Genomic DNA, 21,081 nt, shown 5'->3' on the forward strand with positions numbered 1-21,081 from the left:
GACCTCCAAGGTCCCTTCCAACTACTTCTTCTTCTTCTTCTTCTTCTTCTTCTTCTTCTTCTTCTTCTTCTTCTTCTTCTTCTTCTTCTTCTTCTTCTTCTTCTTCTTCTTCTTCCTCTTCCTCTTCTTCTTCTTCTTCTTATATTATTATTATTATTATTATTATTATTATTATTATTATTAATCTATCTATCTATCTATCTATCTATCTATCTATCTATCTATCTATCTATCTATCTATCTATCTATCTTCCCTATAAGGTGATGCTGAACAGCCGTTGTGCTGCTATTATACCGGAAAACAGAATATGCCAGAAAGAACTGAATGCTGAAAGTCACTTAAAAACACACATGAAGATTCCTGGAAAGGAACACAAAACAGGTATGCAATATAAAGCTGTGCCCTCAGCTGATTTGCCACGTGTGCCTGGCTGAGGAATTCTGGGAGTTGAAGTCCACGAAGTCATAAAAGAGCCAAGGTTGCCTACCCCTGGTTATAAATAAGGAGATTTGGAGAAACTAATCTTATTTAGAGAAGATACTTTTGACATGCAAAATGATTGTTTCAGGTTTCAAATAAAAATGCCACTGCCGCGAGTAATCCCAGGGGGAAATTAGCTCAGTACCGAACTACGTCCTTTCAAAGGCACTCATTTTAAACACCCCAAAAAATGAGATGTATGGGGAAGGGAAGGGAAGGGAAGGGAAGGGAAGGGAAGGGAAGGGAAGGGAAGGGAAGGGAAGGGAAGGGAAGGGAAGGGAAGGATGGGACGTACCTGTTAACTCTTCTCGGACATTTCTCCGGTTTTATATCCAATTCGTAATGATAAATGTCCATTTTGGGGATGTCCATTTCAAAGAAATTGGCTTGTAATTTGATGGTTCTTCCCGAAGTCCCAAAATCAGGTCTAGGGGGAGGTTTAAATGCATATGCCTGCATTGGAGGTGGCAGCGATGGGGATGTTGTAAGAACTGAAAGAAAGGGGGGGGGGAGAATCACAACAAGTGAGGCAAGGGATCGTATCACTCTCTCCAAACCATCCTCTGTCTTTAAAGAAGACATCGCTGTCTCCTTAAAATTGGCGTCCATCTTTTGTCACGACTAACCATCTAAAAATGCCAATACACTAAGCTAGGTATCCAAAGAGGATAGAGCAGTGGTGGTGAACCTATGGCACGCGTGCCACAGGTGGCACGCAGAGCCCTCTCTGTGGGCACGCGCACCGTTGCCCCAGTCCTAGGCCTTCAACTGGGTTTTATAAAACTTTTTCGCTTTAGGCCTCTGCTGCCGTGTACAAAAAAAAAAAAAAGAAAGGTTCAATTGATTCAATTTCAACTTCTTGCGAGGGAAAAAAAAATATCTGGCAAAGTTGGAATTGATTGATTGAACTTTTTAGTCCCACCCAGTCTGCCGTTACCAGCCCAGCCATGGCCACCCAATGGGCCACGCCCACCCGGCACCCAACAACACATAAGTGGATTTTGGGTTGCAGTTTGGGCACTCAAGTCTCTAAAACGTTTGCCATCACTGGGATAGAGTTGCAGGCGGTCCTTGACGCACGGCCACAATGGAACCCAACATTTCTGTTGCTAAGCGAGACAGTTGTTAAGTGATTTTTAAGGTCCATTTTATGACATTCCTTGCAACAGTTTTAGCGCCTAACGACGTTCGGCGTATTTTCTTAAGCCTTGGTTTCCAATCTCTCCTGGTGGAGAGAATGGGGAGGCACTGACTTCAGCTAATGCATAAATAGAAATAATTCAGTTCGGCTCAGGCCTGAATGGAAGTGAGAAAGAGAGAGGATCTGGTAGGTTTTCTCCAATGAAAAAACCGCAAACATTGGTTGCCTACTTTTTTTAAACCTGGCACAGATCGATCTTCACTGTGGTTCTGCTGCTTGCATCCTACGGAAGGCGGCGTGCGTGAGCAGAGCCTGTGCTCAGCAAAACGTTAGTACTGATCGCCACTGCAAAGATCACTGTTATATCAGGGACCGATTTGATTCTCTACTATATTAGTGTTTCTCAACCTCAGCTGCTCTGTGTACAGATAGTCCTCGACTTATGACCAGTCTGGCCCAACACTTCTGTTGTTAAGTGAGACACTGGTTACGTGAGTTTTGCCCCATTTTACGACCTTTCTTGCCTCTGTGGTTAAGTGTATCAGCGTAGTTGTTAAAGTTAGTAACACGGTTGTTAAGTGGGGGGCTTCCCCATCAACTTTGCGGGTCAGAAAGTCGCAAAAGTGATCACATAACTCCAGGACGCTGCAACCATCACAAATGTGAGTCAGTTGCTTAGCGTCTGAATTCTGATCATATAATCGGGAGGGGGGGGGATGCTGTTGTAATGATGAAAATATACGAGTTTTTGTTTACTAGGGGAATAAGTTAAGCAAGCATGTCAAATCAGACCTTGGGCTAAAAACCCTGGGAAACTTTTTGCATTCAGAAATTCCCAAAAACTCAAGTAACACTGCTTTACATGATGAGTCTTTCTCCCCATCCTCAGACGGCCACGCTATGTTTTTATTAATGACTCATTCAGAGAGAATTACTAATAATGGTATCAACAAGTTATATTTGGAACTTAGAAATAAGTATATATATCCAAAAGGTTGTGTCTTAGAACAATCATCACTGACATTCTAAGGGGATCACTTTCTATTCTGTCCTTGTCACAATTTCTTGGTTCAACTCAGCCAGGGAACTTCAAAGAGTCAAGGAAACGTAACTGGAAGTTTCAGATGGTTGAGTACTCTAGAATCAGAATGTGCAATATACGAAGGGGGGTTATAAAAACCTGCCTGCCCCTGAGCGTGCATCCAACATGCTTACTACACCTCCTAAGCATCTGCAAGGCCTTTGTCTGGCTGCAAAGTTCAGCTGTCAAGCCACAGTTGTGAAAAGGACCTTGGCCTTCATGCAAATGCATTTCCTTCCTGCTACTTACAGCTACAACCCTTTTTTCAAGCTTTAGAGCAGGCACTAAAAAAAATGATATTATTTAAAAAGATCTCGATCCATGGACCGGTACCGGGCCGCAGCACGCCAGCAAGTAAAGCCCGATGCAGGTAGCACACAAAACCACGCACCCTCCGGTCCGCGGAAAAACCTTTCTCCACGGAACCGGTCCCTGGCATCCAAAAGGTTGGGGACCTCTGCATTATAGGTAGGCCTCAACTTACAACCATTCACTTAGCAACCATTCAGAGTTACAACAGGAAAAAGGGACTTATTGTGGGTTCCTCGCACTTACGATTGTTAACAGCATCCCCATAGTTATGGGGTCAAAATTTAGGCACTTAGCAATCGGCCTATATTTACGGGGGTCGTACCATCCCAGCTGGCTACCAATAAGTAAAGCAAATCTGCGCAATAACTTCGTGGTTTACTTAAGCACTACAGTGATTCACCTAACAGTGGCACAAAAAAAAGGTCATAAAATTGTGGTCAACTCTCATTAACAACCAACCACCTTGCTTAGTCTGAAAGCTGTATATAAAATACAGCATCGCTAACCGTAAGGGAAGGGAGGGTGGGGAGAAAATATTTAGAATGGTATAAGGCAGGGGTAGGCAACCTTGGCTCTTTTTATGAGTCGTGGACTTCAACTCCCAGAATTCCTGAGCCAGCATGGCTCAGCTTGGAAACCTCTCCCTTTCCCCACAGCATGGGTGGCTGAGGAATTATGGGAGTTGAAGTCCACCAGTCAGAAAAGAGCCCAGGTTGACTACCCCTGCTCTAGAGATATTATGGAAGAAATCAATTGATCAATCGCTTCCGAACAGATGCCAAGAAAACTACTTGAATGTATCCATGTAGACCAGGCGTCTCCAACCTTGGCAACTTTTAAGGCCTGTGCGCTTCAACTCCCAGAATTCCCCAACCTTGGCAACTTTAAGACTGTGGGCTTAGCCAGCATAGGGAAATTCTGAGTATTTGCAACGCTTGGAGACCCCCCGATGTAGACCCCCCAAGAGTCAAGCTGGAAGAAGACTTTTAAAGATGAAAATAATAGATTCCCAAGATCCTACCCAGCTGGGAACTAGGGAATATTTAAGACTTCCTGTTGGATTTGGTTCTCTCTCTTGGGCTGAAATGGAGGAACGGCGACTCCTATCTCCTACACACCCAACCCAAAGGGGTGTTTTTTTTCCCCTGCCGTCTCTTCTCCAGCATATTTTCTCGAGTGACGAGAAAAGAGGCTAGAATCGTAACTGGTTCAACTTACTGCACAACATTCTGCACGGCATCCAAGGCATATGCTGCTCCTGAACAACTTTCCAATTGCCCGTGTTTTACCGGACAATGCCGATCCAATTTTAATGCAGATCATGTATTTTTAAGAGGAGTTTGTAATTCCCAATGTAGCAGAAGCGTTCCTTATCTCAAAGGGAGCATTAGATGTCTTTTCTCCATATTTGCCTATCAGCTGCCAGCAGAAAGGGTTTAAAACAAGACATAACCTATTCCACAGCATTCTCAGACTTCTGGAACTTAGTGTGAGATGATACATCTCTCTAACTGTTTTGAGAGTAAACGTTCTAAAAATCTACCTGCTATTTCCAATAATACTTACACTCTCTAAGACAGGGGTCTTCAAACTTGCCCCTTTTGTGACTGGTGGACTTCAACTCCCAGAATTCCTCAGCCAACGTGGCTGGCTGAGGAATTCTGGGAGTTGAAGTCCACCAGTCATAAAAGGGCCAAGTTTGAAGACCCCTGTCTTAAATCTAACAAACAAAATGGAGGCTGGCTGAGGAATTCTGGGAGTTGAAGTCCACCAGTCATAAAAGGGCCAGGTTTGAAGACCCCTGTCTTAAATCTAACAAAGTGGCTGAGGAATTGTGGGAGTTGAAGTCCACCAGTCATAAAAGGACCAAGTTTGAAGACCCCTGTCTTAAATCTAACAAACTGGCTGAGGAATTCTGGGAGTTGAAGTCCACCAGTCATAAAAGGACCAAGTTTGAAGACCCCTGTCTTAAATCTAACAAACAAAATGGAGGCTGGCTGAGGAATTCTGGGAGTTGAAGTCCACCAGTCATAAAAGGGCCAAGTTTGAAGACCCCTGTCTTAAATCTAACAAACAAAATGGAGGTTGGCTGAGGAATTCTGGGCGTTGAAGTCCACCAGTCATAAAAGGGCCAAGTTTGAAGACCCCTGTCTTAAATCTAACAAACAAAATGGAGGCTGGCTGAGGAATTGTGGGAGTTGAAGTCCACCAGTCATAAAAGGACCAAGTTTGAAGACCCCTGTCTTAAATCTAACAAACTGGCTGAGGAATTCTGGGAGTTGAAGTCCACCAGTCATAAAAGGACCAAGTTTGAAGACCCCTGTCTTAAATCTAACAAACTGGCTGAGGAATTCTGGGAGTTGAAGTCCACCAGTCATAAAAGGGCCAAGTTTGAAGACCCCTGTCTTAAATCTAACAAACAAAATGGAGGTTGGCTGAGGAATTCTGGGCGTTGAAGTCCACCAGTCATAAAAGGGCCAAGTTTGAAGACCCTTGCTCTAAGAAATCGTGAATATTACATTGATAGTATTTAGGAGAATGCGTGGATCAGAAACCGCCCTTCAACCAATCCTCTTTATAAGGTCTTCCTTTAATGTCCCACGACAGACCAGCAGAAGCCACACATGCTGAGCAAAGCAGCTTAGAAAATGGAGACTTAATTTTTTAAAAAAATAATAATAATTCGTTAAGAGATACAGCTACCTCCCAAGTTTTTTATGCATCTAAACATTATAATTAGTCTACTGGTAAGGTTTCAGGGGAGCTCGTCAGCCAAAGATAATTAACTTGAGTGGGAAGTAGAAATTCCTTCCAGCTTAGTCTTAAAAAAAAAACCACTGGGTTTTAGTTTCTCTTAAATAAAGGCTTCTCCCTAGCAAATCACCCAGGGTCTCCTACCCCCAGCAAAAAAAAAAGAAGAAAGAAAACCACTTAAGAGCCTGTGAGGATGGCTGGTATTGATCAGACAAAACCCAAATCCATGGCCAATATCTCCATTTCAGAGAAATGCAGACCGCCATTGAAAACTAAGCGATTCGGAGCTAAACTGGTCTGAGGTAAAACAGACTGGCCGCCAAGGCTTAGAAGTTGTGAACGCTCCAACACTGGAAGCTTTTGAGACTGGACAACCGTTTGTCTGAAATGGTCTATAGGGTTCCCTGCCTGAGCAGGAGGATGGACTAGAAGACCTCCAAGGTCCCTTCCGACTCTATTGTTGTTATTGTTAAGCCTCCCCAAAATGTCCTCTTTTTTTCATGAGGAATATACCTTTTTCAACTCCTAGGAGAGTGAGGCCATTTTCAGACTGAAAAAACAGCAGCACCCAATGACAGAAAGCTTTTACTCATCACCTCTTGAGTTAATTTGTTAATTAACACTGGCTAATTGTCCTCACGGTTAGAAACTTACCAACAGTGAGGACAATTAACCAGTGGAACAGCTTGCTGTCAGAAGTGGTGGGCGCAGGGGGTTGGACTAGAAGACCTCCCAGGTCCCTTCCAGCTCCATTCTGATTAACCTCCAATCACAGGGACTTTAGTGTGGCATTGAAGGAACGTATCGAAAGCGACTGTCTTTTAGTACATTCTCTGTCCTTGGCACATTAGGGCTACCAACGGCTATTATTAATTGAGTATCTAATGAATGCCTGCTCAACTGATGGCTAATGAACGCCCAACCCCTGCTGTTTAGCTACCAACCCAATGATCATCAGAGAGCAGGAACTCCAATTCCCCTCATCCTGAACCGGCCTTTTCTTTCTGTGCTCCGGCAATTTCTCCAGGTTATAGAGAAGGCATCAGAGAAGAAAAGGGACAACTAGGCGAGCTTATTCAGAGAAAGCGTTGATGTGTCTTTTGTTGGGAAAGCTCTCCTTATCCCTCCCGGCCACGCTTCTTGAACTGAATAATAATATTTTCAGTAAATGAAACTATATCAAATGTATATACTACTCAAAAGGATGGAGCTTCAGTGAAACCAAACTAATGAAACCATTTGCCCAAGAAACTCTTAACTCGGGAAAAGGGTGGTATATAAATCAAAACAAATAAATAAATAAATAAATAGAGAAAAAGATCTAGGCTAGGGCTCTTCAAACGTGGCCCTTTTATGACTTGTGGACTTCAATTCCCAGAATTCCTCAGCCAGCGTGCCTGGCTGAGGAATTCTGGAAGTTGAAGTCCACAAGTCATAAAAGGGCCAAGTTTGAAGAGCCCAGGTCTAGGCCACATCCCCCTTCACATTAAGTTTCCAACTCGACGACAGATTTCCGACCCAGGAGAAATTGCCCAGTATTCTTTCCACAACATACTGCTGCTGTAACCTAAAATATTTATGTGTGGAGAAAAGGTTAGCACCTCATTTCTTGTCTGTAGTAAGCAGGACTAAATATCAGAAATTACTGAAAGGTAGGGAAAGGAGTGGTGGAACCTGTGGGTGGAGTTAAAAGAGGCAAAAGCCTAGAATCCCTAGGTAGCCACAAGCAAACTAAGTCTGACCCCACCCCCCTTGAATTCCACTGAGTCTCATTTAACTCCTAGCAGATGCTGTTAGTCGAGAAGATTCCTACGCAGAAGCATGAGTAGCAATAAATAACCTTAACTGGATCTTCACACGTGGACCTGATTTTTCTTGCCTGACATGCTGTTTTAATGAGTTTCATAATTAGAAACCAAATAAATATGAGATTTCACTCTATAATGGACCATTGCAGTCCAACAATTTTCAATTGTCAGCAAAAGCATCCAGTTTTCTCTTTTTTTTTTGCCAATTGGTCTATTCCAGGGGTAGGCAACCTTGGCTCTTTTATGACTGGTGGACTTCAACTCCCAGAATTCCTCAGCCACCCATGCTGTGGGGAACGGGAGAGGTTTCCAAGCTGAGCCATGCTGGCTCAGTAATTCTGGGAGTTGAAGTCCAGGAGTCATAAAAGAGCCAAGGTTGCCTACCCATGGCCTAGGCCTAGGCCGCTTTATGACTCGTGGACTTCAACTCCCAGAATTACTGAGCTAGCCATGCTGAGGGGAAAGGGAGAGGTTTCCAAGCTGAGCCATGCTGGCTCAGGAATTCTGGGAGTTGACGTCCATGAGTCATAAAAGAGCCAAGGTTGCCTACCCCTGGTCTAGACCAATCAAATTTATGCACATTTGACCACGATACCCATTGAGTGCGTTGGAAGTAATAAACCAACCTACCTCAAGGACGAGAGACTAGAACAGGCTGCTACAAACTTGAATGGTCATAAAATGGTATGACAACATTTAAAAGAAAGAATATCCTCGGAGGAATTAGCTTCATGAAACAGCTTGCCTTTTGGCAAACGGCTTCAAAGCTGGTGAATAAAGTAGATTGTTTTCCTTCCCATCTTTTCCAAGTACTTTTTTAAAAAAAAAAAAACACCAGAACATAAAAACGCTGGTTCACTTTTGGTGGGAGATGCAGCAGCTCAGAGGCTTAATGACGCTAGAAATGCCGGCCAAAAAATGGTCTGCGACTCTGGCCGTTTGAGACCGGCTCTTGAGACTGAGGGAGCTCCCGTCGCTCGGTCCCTAGCTCCTGCCTATTCGAAAGCCTGGGCGGAGAGCAGAATGCCGGCACTGGGCCTAGCTGGACACAAGTCTTTGTGACACAAAGTGAGGAGAGGAACGAACGGTGGAAGCATTCAGAAGAACCAGCAACCCAAGCACTACTAGTTAGCTGGTGTAAAGTTACTTCACACACACACACATGTACACGCACACACACACACAGTGCACCAAGGATAGGTGCGTAAGCGCTGAACAGAATGGACGAGCATTCTAGGCTACCTGGACTGCATTGTGTGTCTAGTATGTGTAGATTTCCCTGAAGCTGTAGAGAGGGATCTTCAAACTTGGCCCTTTTATGACTGGTGGACTTCAACTCCCAGAATTCCTCAGCCAACATGGGGGAACTATGGCCCTTTCATGACTTGTGGAGTTCAACTGTCAGAATTCCTGAGCCAGCATGGGGGAACTTTGGCCCCCTTCATGACTTGTGGACTACCAACTCCCAGAATTCCTGAGCCAGCATGGGGGAAACTTTGAGCCCGTTCATGACTTGCGGAGTTCAACTCCCAGAATTCCTCAGCCAGCATGCCTGGCTGAGGAATTCTGGGAGTTGAAGTCCCCAAGTCATAAAAGAGCCAAGTTTGAAGACCCCCTGCTGTACACCATATGCTGTCTGTCTGTCTGTCTATCATTTATTTGATTTCTATAACTGCCCATCTCAGCAAATGACTCTAGGCAGCTCGCAATTCAGAAACATATTTGATTTCCTACTGCCAAGCAGATGCCAACAAGAAGCTTAGAAGCCGCAATAAATGCAACTGCCAGTTCTCAGGTAAGCCAAAGGCTTTATGTAAACCTGAGAAAGACATCACTGACAGCCAAGGCCAGGTAGCTGTTAACATAAAATGGCCTAGGATTGAAACCCTGGGGATGATTCTACCTGTATAGGGTATACCTCCTATGTTCTGCAATAGACTGTACGTATACATGTACATATACAAAAAATTAGGTATAACTTAGTGAATTCAGAATATTTATTAAACTGCTGGCAATTATAATTTTACTCAAATTCTGATAATAAAAAAGTTGCTGTTGCTTCTGACGTCATTGAGGTCTCATACATGTATTGTATTAATTATATTGTATTAATATGAACCATTAATATGAAGGGACGCGGTGGCTCGGTGGGTTAGGACGCTGAGCTTGTCGATCAGATGGTCGGCCGTTTGGCGGGTCGAATCCCGAGTGCCGCGTAACAGAGTGAGCGCCTGTTACTCGTCCCAGCTTCTGCCAACCTAACAGTTCGAAAGCACGTAAAAATGCAAGTAGAAAAATAGGGACCACTCCGGTGGGAAGGTAACAGCGTTTCGCGCGCCTTTGGCGTCTAGTCATGCCGGCCACATGACCACGGAGACGTCCTCGGACAAGCGCTGGCTCTTCGGCTTTGAAACGGAGATGAGCACCGGCCCCTAGAGTTGGAAACAACTAGCACACATGTGCGGGGGAACCTTTACCTTTACCTAATATGAACCATAATAACCACCAACCACTTTGAAGTTTATCCTCCATCTAATACCTTTCCAAAACTATCCAAGTTGGTACTTTATATTATTTCATCCTCTCTTCTTTAAACTATTTCACAAAATAACCTGCTAGTGTTTTCATGCATTTTGGAAGAAGAGAGAGTTTTTCATTATTCATTTTCTTTACCCCAGGCTCAACTTTAGACAATTAAGTCATGTTCCCGGATTTACTTTAATTCTCAGCCCCTTAACCCCTCAAATGTTCTGAGCTGCAGTGAACAAAACCACAAGTGTTGCTTCTCATGTGTGTGTCAACAGAGAGCAGGAATTTCTTCAGAGGCTGCATATTAAGTCAACATTTTCATTAATCCACCAACGCTGCCAATTTCAGGAACTCAAATGCCCTCCCTTTCTAAAAAGTCAGCTTTCAAAGGTAAAAGGTGAATCCATCGGCTTTTACTTGATCTCATTTTTCATTTTTATTTTTTTTAAATTTATTTTAATCCCATTTATATCCCGCCCTTCTCCGAAGACTCAGGGCGGCTTACAATCTAAGAAGCACAAATCAAATGTGCTTAGCAGTAGCCTTCATTCTATGTATATGCCTGCTTATTAGGGCTTTCACACACACGCCAAGCGGCATTATTACAAAGTCAGCTTATTGCCCCCAACAATCTGGGTCCTCATTTTACCTACCGCGGAAGGATGGAAGGCTGAGTCAACCTTGAGCCTGGTGGGATGCGAACCTGCACTAATTGCAGGCAGCTGGTGTTACTTAAGGAGGCATTAGCCCACTGCTCCACCAAGGCTCTTGCTATTGAATTGTGTGTTTTCCATTCTAATTTGGAAGAATTTTTTAGGGTGTTTTGCTGTCCCAATTTGGTGACACAAAACTAGCCGGAGGCCCAAACTATGACAAGGAGAGCGGATACTTAATGTTACATGTATTGACAGCAGCGAGAATTATGTATGCCCAATATTGGAAAAAGGAAAAGTTACCGACTAAAGAAGTATTAATCAAGAACATATTGTATTGTGCAGAAATGGATAGATTAACTCTAGAGATTAAAGAGAAAGAGCATTCAGTTTACTATAGAACTTGGAATAAATTTTATCAATGGCTAGAGAAGCGAGTTAGAGAGAAAGGAATGCGATATGCAATTTTGAAAAATACTATACATCAAAAACTTTGTATTGTTTATGGTAATCTATTATACCTATCATTGTTATCAATTATTAGCTTTATTACGTTTATTTTTATATATTTACCCAGACAATATGCTGTTTGCCAAATATTGAGTGTTACTGGGGGAAAACCCTAACCCTCACCCCCAAGCTTTCCTGTACCCTAACCCTAATTCCCATCCCCTTACCTCCCTCCTTAACCTCATGAAAACTAATTAAAAAAATTCAAAAAAAGAAAAAAAGAAAAACTAGCCAACAAAGATTACGTGAAGTGTTAACCCTGCTTTATAATGCAGGGAATGGCTATCATTAAATGGGACCTTAGATGCTGATTTTGGTTGTGAATCTTGCTTTTTTTTGGCTTTAACATCACATTTTTAATAAGACAGAAGTGTACTCCAGCACACCGGTTTGGATTGTTCCTTGTCGCACAAGAACATTCCCTTGCTAAAAGAAAGGACAGTATCGGCCAGGTCAGGCATAGTATGACACAGAACACGACTGATTTTACTCAAGGTACTCACACCATTCCTACTCTCTTCTATAACTATCGTGCAGGCCAATATACTATTGCTCACAACCCATCAACTAGAGGTTAAGTGTACGGTCAGGATACAAAATTTCTGCCTTTTCTGGGCAGGATTGGAACAACTTGTCTTCAGAGGTTGTGTGTACATCACTGGAGACTTTTAAGAAGAGGCTGGACAGTCACTTGTCTGAAATGGTATGGGGCCGTGGTGGCGAACCTATGGCACGCCTGCCACAGGTGGCACGCAGAGCCCTCTCTGTGGGCACGTGCGCCGTCACCCCAGTCCTAGGCCTAAACCTTTTTGCTTTAGCCCTCCGCCACCGTGTGCAAAAAAAAAGGTTCAATCAATCAATTTCAACTTCTCGCGGGAAAAAAAAAGATCTCGCAGTTGGAATCGATTGAACTTTTTAGTCCCAACCAGTCTGCCGTTACCAACGCAGCCACGCCCACCTAATGGGCCACGCCCACCTAATGGGCCACGCCCACCCAGCACCCAATGATCGATAAGTGGGTTTGGGGTTGCAGTTTGGGCACCCGGTCTCTAAAAGGTTTGCCATCAGTGATATAGGGTCTCCTGCTTGATCAAAAGGGGTTGGACTAGAAGACCTCCAGGGTCCCTTCCAGCTCTGTTATTCTCTTACACGTAAGCTGATTCAGTTCTGACTGAATGGTGGGGGAAATTTTTTGAACTGAAGAAGCTTCTTCGGTGAGAAGCGAAACATTTTAAAGCAAAACAAAAAAAAACCAAAAAAAGTTCAGTCGCCTTTTGAAAAGCGCCTCTGGGATTTTGCCCTAGCCTAGATGAATGATAAAGCAGAGACATCACCCTGTCAACAAAAGTGCGTATAGTCAAGGCTATGGTCTTCCCAGTGGCAATGTATGGCTGTGAAAGCTGGACCATAAGAAAGGCTCAGCGCCAAAGAATTGAGGTCTTTGAACTATGGTGCTGGAGAAGACTCCTGCGAGTCCCTTGGATTGCAAGGCGATCAAACCGGTCAGTCCTAGAGAAGATCAACCCTGACTGCTCTTTAGAAGGCCAGATCCTGAAGTTGAAACTCAAATACTTTGGCCACCTAATGAGAAGGAAGGACTCACTGGAGAAGAGCCTCATGCTGGGAAAGATTGAGGGCAAGAGAAGAAGGGGACGACAGAGAAGGAGGTGGCTGGGAGTCACTGAAGCAGGAGGCGTGAGCTTAAATGGACTCCCGAAGATGGCAGAGGACAGGAAGGCCTGGAGGAACGTTGTCCACGGGGTCATGATGGGTCGGACACGACTTCGCAACTAACAACAACAGATGAATGATGCCATAAGGTCCTCTGCCTTGGGTAGGGGGTTGGACTAGAAGACCTCCAAGGTCCCTTCCAGCCCTAGGATTCTATGTGATCCTATGTTTCTCCAGACTGAGCAAACTGCCCATAACTATAAATGATTCTCTGACTTCAGTTGACATTTCAAAAGCCCGTGGAATACTTTGCTCAGATGAACAAAACATGTTAACCAGTTCAAAACTAGTTTTGAGGGTCTGTATTATCACCCACAAGAAATTAAGTGGAGGAGACCATGGAAACTACCTCTGTTTGAGCTTCCTGGATTGACATTAATGGTAGGGAAGTAACTCATTTGGTTTCCAAAGGCTTCATTCATCAATCTTTCTGCCTCTCTGAGTTTCTCCAGGTCAGTAACTACCTTGGTCTCAACAGAGAAAATTATTAAGCAGCGTTTTAATAATTTTTATTTTTATTTATTTTAATTCCATTTATATCCCGTCCTTCTCCGAAGACTCAGGGCGGCTTACAAGCTTAGCAGTAGCCTTCATTCTATGTATATGCCTGCTTATTAGGGCTTTCACACCTTTCACACACCCCCCAAGCGGCATTATTACAAAGTCAGCTTATTGCCCCCAACAATCTGGGTCCTCATTTTACCTACCTCGGAAGGATGGAAGGCTGAGTCAACCTTGAGCCTGGTGGGACTCGAACCTGCACTAATTGCAGGCAGCTGGGGTTACTTAAGGAGGCATTAGCCCACTGCTCCACCAAGGCTCTTGATAATGGCTCTTTCAGTAGATCAGTTTCATTTGATACACACACACACACACACACACACACAAACATTTTAAAGAGAATTCAATTGATCTATGTATAATTATTGCCTGAATGAATACACCTTTCCCCTATGCACTGAACACATTATTAAAAATGCTCCAACACTGGAAGTTTTTGAGAAGAGACCAGACAACCATTTGTCTGAAATGGTACAGGGTTTCCTGCTTGAGCAGAGGGCTGGACTAGAAGATCTCCAAGGTCCCTTCCAGCTTCATTCTTATTCTTTTCTTATTCCTATTCCTATCCTATTCTATTCCATATTTTCTATTCTATTCTATTCTATTCTATTCTATTCTATTCTATTCTATTCTATTCTGTTCTGTTCTGTTCTGTTCTATTCTATTCTATTCTATTCTATTCTATTCTATTCTATTCTATTCTATTCTATTCTATTCTAACCTATATTTTACAATGTATATTGTATATGCAACTGTATACAATACTTATAAATGGTACCAGGCATAGGTGCCGCATATTCTTCCATTTCGTCCCTCCATTGTTTTTTTTAAAAAGCAGGAAAAAGAGAGGACATTTTTCCATTTTCAAAATTTCTAGAGATTTTGCCTAACTGGGAAAAGATAGACAGTTCCACCCTCAACGGAACAAATCCTCTAGAACAAGGGTCCTTAACCTTGGCAATTTTAAGACTTGTGGACTTCAACTCCCAGAATTCCTCAGAATTCTGGGAACTGAAGTCCACAAGTCTTCAAAGTTGCCAAGGTTGAGGACCCCTGCTCTAGAAGTGTCTAGAAAGAGATTTTCACTGCCAACCCTGAAACACTAAGCACTTCAGAAGAACACAATGCTATGCAACTCAAAACCTTATGCTCCAAGCCAAGTCATTAAAAAACTTTTTTATCACTTACATTTTGGGAGATCCTGATGGCTTCAGCTTTTGAGAAGTCCAGCTGCAGACTAAAAGTGCTGACTTCTAGAATTCCTCAACTACAAATCCTATTTGAAGTTTTGTTAAGCTTTACTGGAGCGTCTCCTCGCACAAGAATGCCACAGTAGAGAATCAAACAAGCCACAACCACACTGGGACTCTGAAAAGCAGCTGCTAAGAAAGCAAACCCTGTGTCCAATTTATGGTTTGGCCAGAAGCTTTTTTAACTCATGGCAAAAGTCCACGAAAAGAAAAATGCAGCCTAGATGATCACCCAGGGCCAGCTCAGAAAAAAAAGACTACAAGGAGATTTTTTTGTTAGCAGTGTTGTTTCGGGTACACCTCACAATGTCACGTGGTATGACCATCTTTCTGGGTGCGTGCACACGTATAGACCAACCAGCATTCCCTCACAGCCCAACAGGCAGAGTGGCATACAGGTAGCCCTTGTTTAATGATGCTAACTAGTAGGACTGTAAACTCTGTATCTTTAAGCAACGTGGTCGTAAGTATGGGACTACACTGCTGCCAGCAGTTCTAGCAGTCCCCCATTGCTTATGTGATCATAATTTACGAGTTCCCGCAGGCTTCCCCATTGACTTTGCCTGTGAGAAGCTGGCAGGGAAGGCTGCAAATTGTGATCAGATGACTGTGAAGACACCACAACAAACATAATACAATGTTTAGTCCCAACCACCAACCACAAATGGTTGTTAAACAAAAGGACTACCTTTGGCTGTGAAAGTACTGGACTAGGAGAAAAGAGATACCCGATTCCCACCAAAAATGATTGCCATGACATTGAGCCAGTCTCTCTCTCTCCCACCCCAAGAACCAGGAGGTCCAGCGATGGAAGAGTGGCCTAGTGGTCCAGACTTGACTCAGTGGTCTCCCATCTTCTAGTACCTTCTCAGCCATGGAAGTATCCAAGGAGAACTTTGGGTCAGTATACTCCCTGTCAACTCTACACTGGAAAGTCAAAAAGAAAAAAAAATATTGATCTACCAACACTTAATGGACCAGCATGACAGATTATGTCCGTAGCCCTTCACGAAGAAGACCTTGTCCTGTAGCAGATTAATCCGGGCTTATAATAATAATGTGTATAAAACCTAAAAGTCTAAAATATGATTGTACATCGTTATCAGTACTCAACAGTTTCCAATTCCAAAACAGCAACATGTAAGTGCAGCTTACAAATCTACATTTTTACAGCACGGGAAATTTGGAAAACTATGTTTGGGAGGCCACACAAAAGGGAGAACTTCAGACACAATGTAAAATGGAAGACGCTACCTTATATAGCAGAAAATGCTGTCTTTGTGATCAAGGAGCAGCTTTCTCCTAACTCTGGCAGTGAGGTTCATTGCCACCACCAACAGAACAGAATAATTTAGGGCTCCTGACAACAGCGCAAGTGAAAGTTATTCCAATGGGAAAAAGTTGCGACAATAAAAAGGTAAGCTTAACAACTTGCTTAACATAAGAATAACCCCACAGATGGGATTCTCTGGTCCAGCAACCTCTTTTGGGCAGCCTAATTTAGCTAATACTTATGGCTTCTCACCCAACATACATACGTGTGTCCATCATCCATCTTACCTGTACACCAATGGTTAAAGCCACCTATTCAGTAGTAACAGTGCATCTTAGGATAATCAGTTTCATGGATCATGTTGTGAGAAATACTTTCTTGTAAGCCTTCTGCCAATTAATTTCACTAGGCTGTCTTTGACCCAAGGAAACTGTGCCGGTCTATCATGAAAACCATTTGGTCAACTTCAATGGCAGCCCATCACCCATATGGGAACCCGTGACCCTTAAGAAGCTGCTCAACCATGATTCCCACTTGTCCTCGCAAGCGTGGGCAATGGTGAGGGAAGATGGGAGTTGTGGTGTGACACATCTGAGAAGTCGTGTTTCCTCGTACTTTTATTAGGAACAGTTCTACCATGCAGCCTTTAAGTTGGAAACTAGCTATCGCTCCTTCCAAGGTAAGGTAAAGATAAAGGTAAAGGTTCCCCCGCACATGTGTGCTAGTCGTTTCCGACTCTAGGGGCCCGGTGCTCATCTCAGTTTCTAAGCCGAAGAGCCAGCGCTTGTCCAAGGACGTCTCCGTGGTCTTTGACTAGACGCCAAAGGCACACGGAATGCTGTTACCTTCCCACCGGAGTGGTGCCTATTTTTCTACTTGCATTTTTACGTGCTTTCGAACTGCTAGGTTAGCAGAAGCTGGGACAAGTAACAGGCGCTCACTCTGTTATGCAGCACTCGGGATTTGACCCGCCAAACTGCCGCCCATCTGATCGAGACCAGGTTAGGAAACAAGATTCTGAAGGACTGGAAGTATCCTTTATTACAACACAACAGAGGGATAAAATCAAGATCGCGTGAAGTACTAATACCACTTTACAAGGCCTTGGTAAGGCCACACCTTGAATACTGCATCCAGTTTTGGTCACCACGATGTAAAAAAGATATCGAGACTCTAGAAAGGGTACAGAGAAGAGCAACAAAGATGATTGGGGGACTGGAGGCTAAAACATATAGGGAACGGTTGCTGGAATTGGGTATGTCTAGTCTAATGAAGAGAAGGACGAGGGGGGACATGATAGCAGTGTTCCAATATCTCAGGGGCTGCCCAAAAGAAGAAGGAGTCAAGCTATTCTCCAAAGCGCCTGAAGGCAGCACAAGAAGCAACGGATGGAAACTAGTCGAGAGAAGCAACCTAGAACTAAGGAGAAACTTCCTGACAGTTAGAACAATTAACCAGTGGAACAACCTGCCTCCAGAAGTGGTGAATGCTCCAACACTGGAAATTTTTAAGAAGAGACTGGCCAGCCACTTGTCTGAAATGGTATAGGGTTTCCTGCCTGAGCAGAGGGTTGGACTAGATGACTTCCAAGGTCCCTTCCAACTTTATTATTATTATTATTATTATTATTATTATTATTATTATTATTATTATTATTATTATTATTATTATTACAATCTTGCAAGTTTGCCCCTGTCTTCTCTTCCCTCCTTCTAATAGCCCAGGAGTCATGGGAACAAGACATAATTCCTTTGTAATTCTCTCCTCTGGATCTAACTGTAAATAACCGTTTCCTAAAGACCTCCTGGTTCCTTCTCTAAATTCATCTCCCTAGCTTCCTACATCAGCTAGCAATTAAGTCACCATTCTGGATTTCAACCCCTTCCTCTTCTTTCACACAGGGATGACCCGAACTCTGCCCAAGTGGATTCCATTGCTTCTTTACTCCTCCCACCCATCCTTGGAAGCCAAGCATCACCAATCGCTTTGGTGATTGAGGAGCTGCAATTTCCATCGGCAAACTTTCTTCCTATAACCTTCCTCCGTTGACGTGGCCTTGTACTTGAGCCTTTGGGACCCATTTGCCTCCTCTAGCATGTCTGCCTAGTTAGCTAGCATGTCAAAAGTTAGCAGCCAGACTGTTGTTGAGACAACCCAGCCATGAAGACCAGCCCTAAGAAATCAGAAAGTATCCCTTGATCATCTTCAATTGTTCTTCCCTGTCCCATCTCAGTTTTAATCTCAAAATGCTTGACTTGGGCAAGCGTCAAGAGGCTAGAGGGAAAGCGAATGAGTAAAAACACCAACTGGTCATTTAAGATTGGATCAGTCACCTTCTTGTAGAAGTTGCCATAAACAACCACTACAGGAAATAGTATTCCTCCTTAACATAGTTGTAACAATCCCAAAATAATTCCTACAACAGAATATTTGTCATCCCACCATCATCATGCAGAGGTGCTGGCAAACAACCATTATCAAGACTTTTTTTTTTTTGAGCCTTGGTGGAGCAGTGGGCTAATGCCTCCTTAAGTAACACCAGCTGCCTGCAATTAGTGCAGGTTCGAGTCCCACCAGGCTCAAGGTTGACTCAGCCTTCCATCCTTCCGAGGTAGGTAAAATGAGGACCCAGATGGTTGGGGGAAATAAGCTGACTTTGTAATAATGCTGCTTGGGGGTGTGTGTGAAAGCCCTAATAAGCAGGCATATACATAGAATGAAGGCTACTGCTAAGCTTGTAAGCCGCCCTGAGGCTTCGGAGAAGGGCGGGATATAAATGGAATTAAAATAAATAAAATAAATAAAAGCACTAGAATGTATATGGGGGGGGGGAAACGGGACGAGAGATAAGACACAGAACATTACTGAAGTCAATGGAAGAGAGTAAACTGAAAACACAATTGTAGCCCAAATAAAATACCTAAAAATAAAGAAGAGTAAAAAATAATAATAATGGGTAAGGGATGATGTTCTATTTGTAGCTCAGGATTGGCCCTCGCTGCTGCTCAGAGCTTGATGGTTTCCTTGCAGCCCTTTCGTTACCCAATTAGGACCCCAAGACCAAAACTAATATTTATTTATTAAGCTTACGTCCTGCCCATCTCACTGTTGAAGCAACCCTACTAATCATTACACACACATACACACACTTCCTTTCTCGGTGGGTGCAGCTTTTCTTTCAGGTCTGCAAATGCAAATAGATGCTTTTCATCCCCGAATTTAGGTCAGCGTTTTCCAACCTTAGGAACTTGAAGATGCGTGGACTTCAACTCCCAGAATTCCCCAGCCAGCTGGCTGGGGAATTCTGGGAGTTGAAGTCCACGCATCTTCAAGTTCCTAAGGTTGGAAAACGCTGATTTAGGTAAAGGACTTGCTGCCCGAAGAGGTTCAATCTTTGCAAGATGATGTACAAAACACACAACACACAACAATGTTTAGGGAAAACTACACTTCCCAGCACCCCTCATTTGATAAGCCACATCCCAAGGAAGCCCCCGCTCCCTGGAAACCCATAAGCCACCTCCCCCAATGGCTTCCTAACCAGGGCTTGTTTGCAAGGAAGGGGGCGAAAGGAGGTTGAAAAAAAATAAAACGAAAACCACCCAGGCTGGCCTAGCAACAAGCCGGCTTTTCAGAGGCCGAAGTCCGGGCTCTTTCTTCCGGGACGAGGCTTCGCATCCATCCCGTGGGAAAAAGGGGGACCCCGGCTGGGCGAGAAAGACGCGGGGAAACTGACCCAACTGGAGGGGGAGTGAGGGGAAAAAAAAACACGCGGGAACTTCTTGAACCGGGCCGCTCGTCTCCCTCCACGTCAAGTTCTCGCCGTTGTTCTTTCCTCACAACCCTACCGAGCGCCACGAGACCCGCGATCGCAACCCGAGATATCGAATAAAAGCGGGGGAGGTTTCGCACTCAGCACCCCGTTTTTAGCCAAGGTGTCGGTTGAGGGTGTGTGAAAGGGGGTGAAAGAAGGGAAATCTCAGCCCGGATCGAGCTGAAGTATTTCTCCCCCCCCCTCCCCTTCCTCCCCCCATCGGGAGCTGCCCCGGACGAACTGCAGCCCCTTCTCCTCGGCGCAATGCCTCGCTTAGAGACGGACGGCGGGGCGAGGAGGGAAGGGACGGAGGTGGGGGGGGCTTCTGGGCCTTCCCCCCCCTCCTCCCTGAGGGAAAGCCCGGAGCAGGCTCCGTCTCCCCCTCAGGCATCTCCCCTGCCCGGCAGGGAAGGAGCCCCCTCGGCGCCTCCCTCTCTCTCTCTCTCCCCCTCAGGAGAGTCCAGGGGGGGGCTTCTTCCCGCCCCGAGGAGGCTCCGTCTCCCCCTCAGGCATATCTCCCTCTACCCGGCCAGGGAAGGAGCCTCCTCGGTGCCTCTCTCTCTCTCCTTCCCTCAGGAGCCTCCGGGGGGCTGCTTCCCGCCCGCGCGCCCCCTCAGAGCCCCGGCCCGGTGAGGCGGCCGTGCGGCCCAGCCGAGCGCCGGCTCCCCTCAGGCCCGCCGGCACCGCCTGAGGGGCCGCCTTCTTCTCCCCCCCCCACGACTCTCCCGGCCCCGTGGCGGACTCACCGGGCCCCGCGTTGGCCCCGGGGGCGGGCGCGGCGGCTCCCCCGGCCGGGTACATGGCGGCCGAGCGCCGGGCTGCGTGGGAGGCGAGCGGCGCGGGCGTCCAGGCGGCAGAAGCGGCGGCGGCGGCGGCCCAAAGAAAGGAAACCCGCCTCCGCCCGCGCCTCCGCCCCGAGAGGCTGGCAATGGGGCCGCCCTCCCTGCGGCCGCCCCGCGCTCCGCCGCCTCAGCCTCAGCCTGCCCGGCCCAGCGGGGGAGACCCGGCCGGCCATCCCAGCCGGCCTTCCGGGACCAAACGGGCGCCGGAGGAGCCGGTCCCCACGTGCCGGGCGGCGGGGCTGCTTCGGGCCTCCCCCCCCCCGGGGCCGTCCGGACGGCAGCCGTTTCTCTCGGCACGCTTCAGCCGCGGCGTTTCCCTGACCCGGGGTTGGCATCTCGTC

The 21,081-nt window shown here is 45.3% G+C and overlaps 1 protein-coding gene across 1 annotated transcript in view; it reads right to left on the bottom strand.

Moving 5' to 3' along the window:
- AGO2 (argonaute RISC catalytic component 2) overlaps positions 1-20,757 on the bottom strand; it is a 55,281-nt gene extending 34,524 nt beyond the window's left edge. The window contains exons 1-2 of the mRNA XM_083360143.1: positions 20,645-20,757; positions 777-972 (exon numbers count right to left, since the gene is read on the bottom strand). Of these exons, the coding sequence (XP_083216269.1) occupies positions 777-972; positions 20,645-20,699 (251 nt within the window). The 5' untranslated portion in view covers positions 20,700-20,757. The remainder of the gene's footprint in view (positions 1-776; positions 973-20,644) is intronic.
- Positions 20,758-21,081: the final 324 nt, after the last annotated feature.

Source organism: Vipera ursinii, assembly GCF_947247035.1.
Source record: "Vipera ursinii genome assembly, chromosome: 3".
NCBI classification, from domain to species: domain Eukaryota; kingdom Metazoa; phylum Chordata; class Lepidosauria; order Squamata; family Viperidae; genus Vipera; species Vipera ursinii.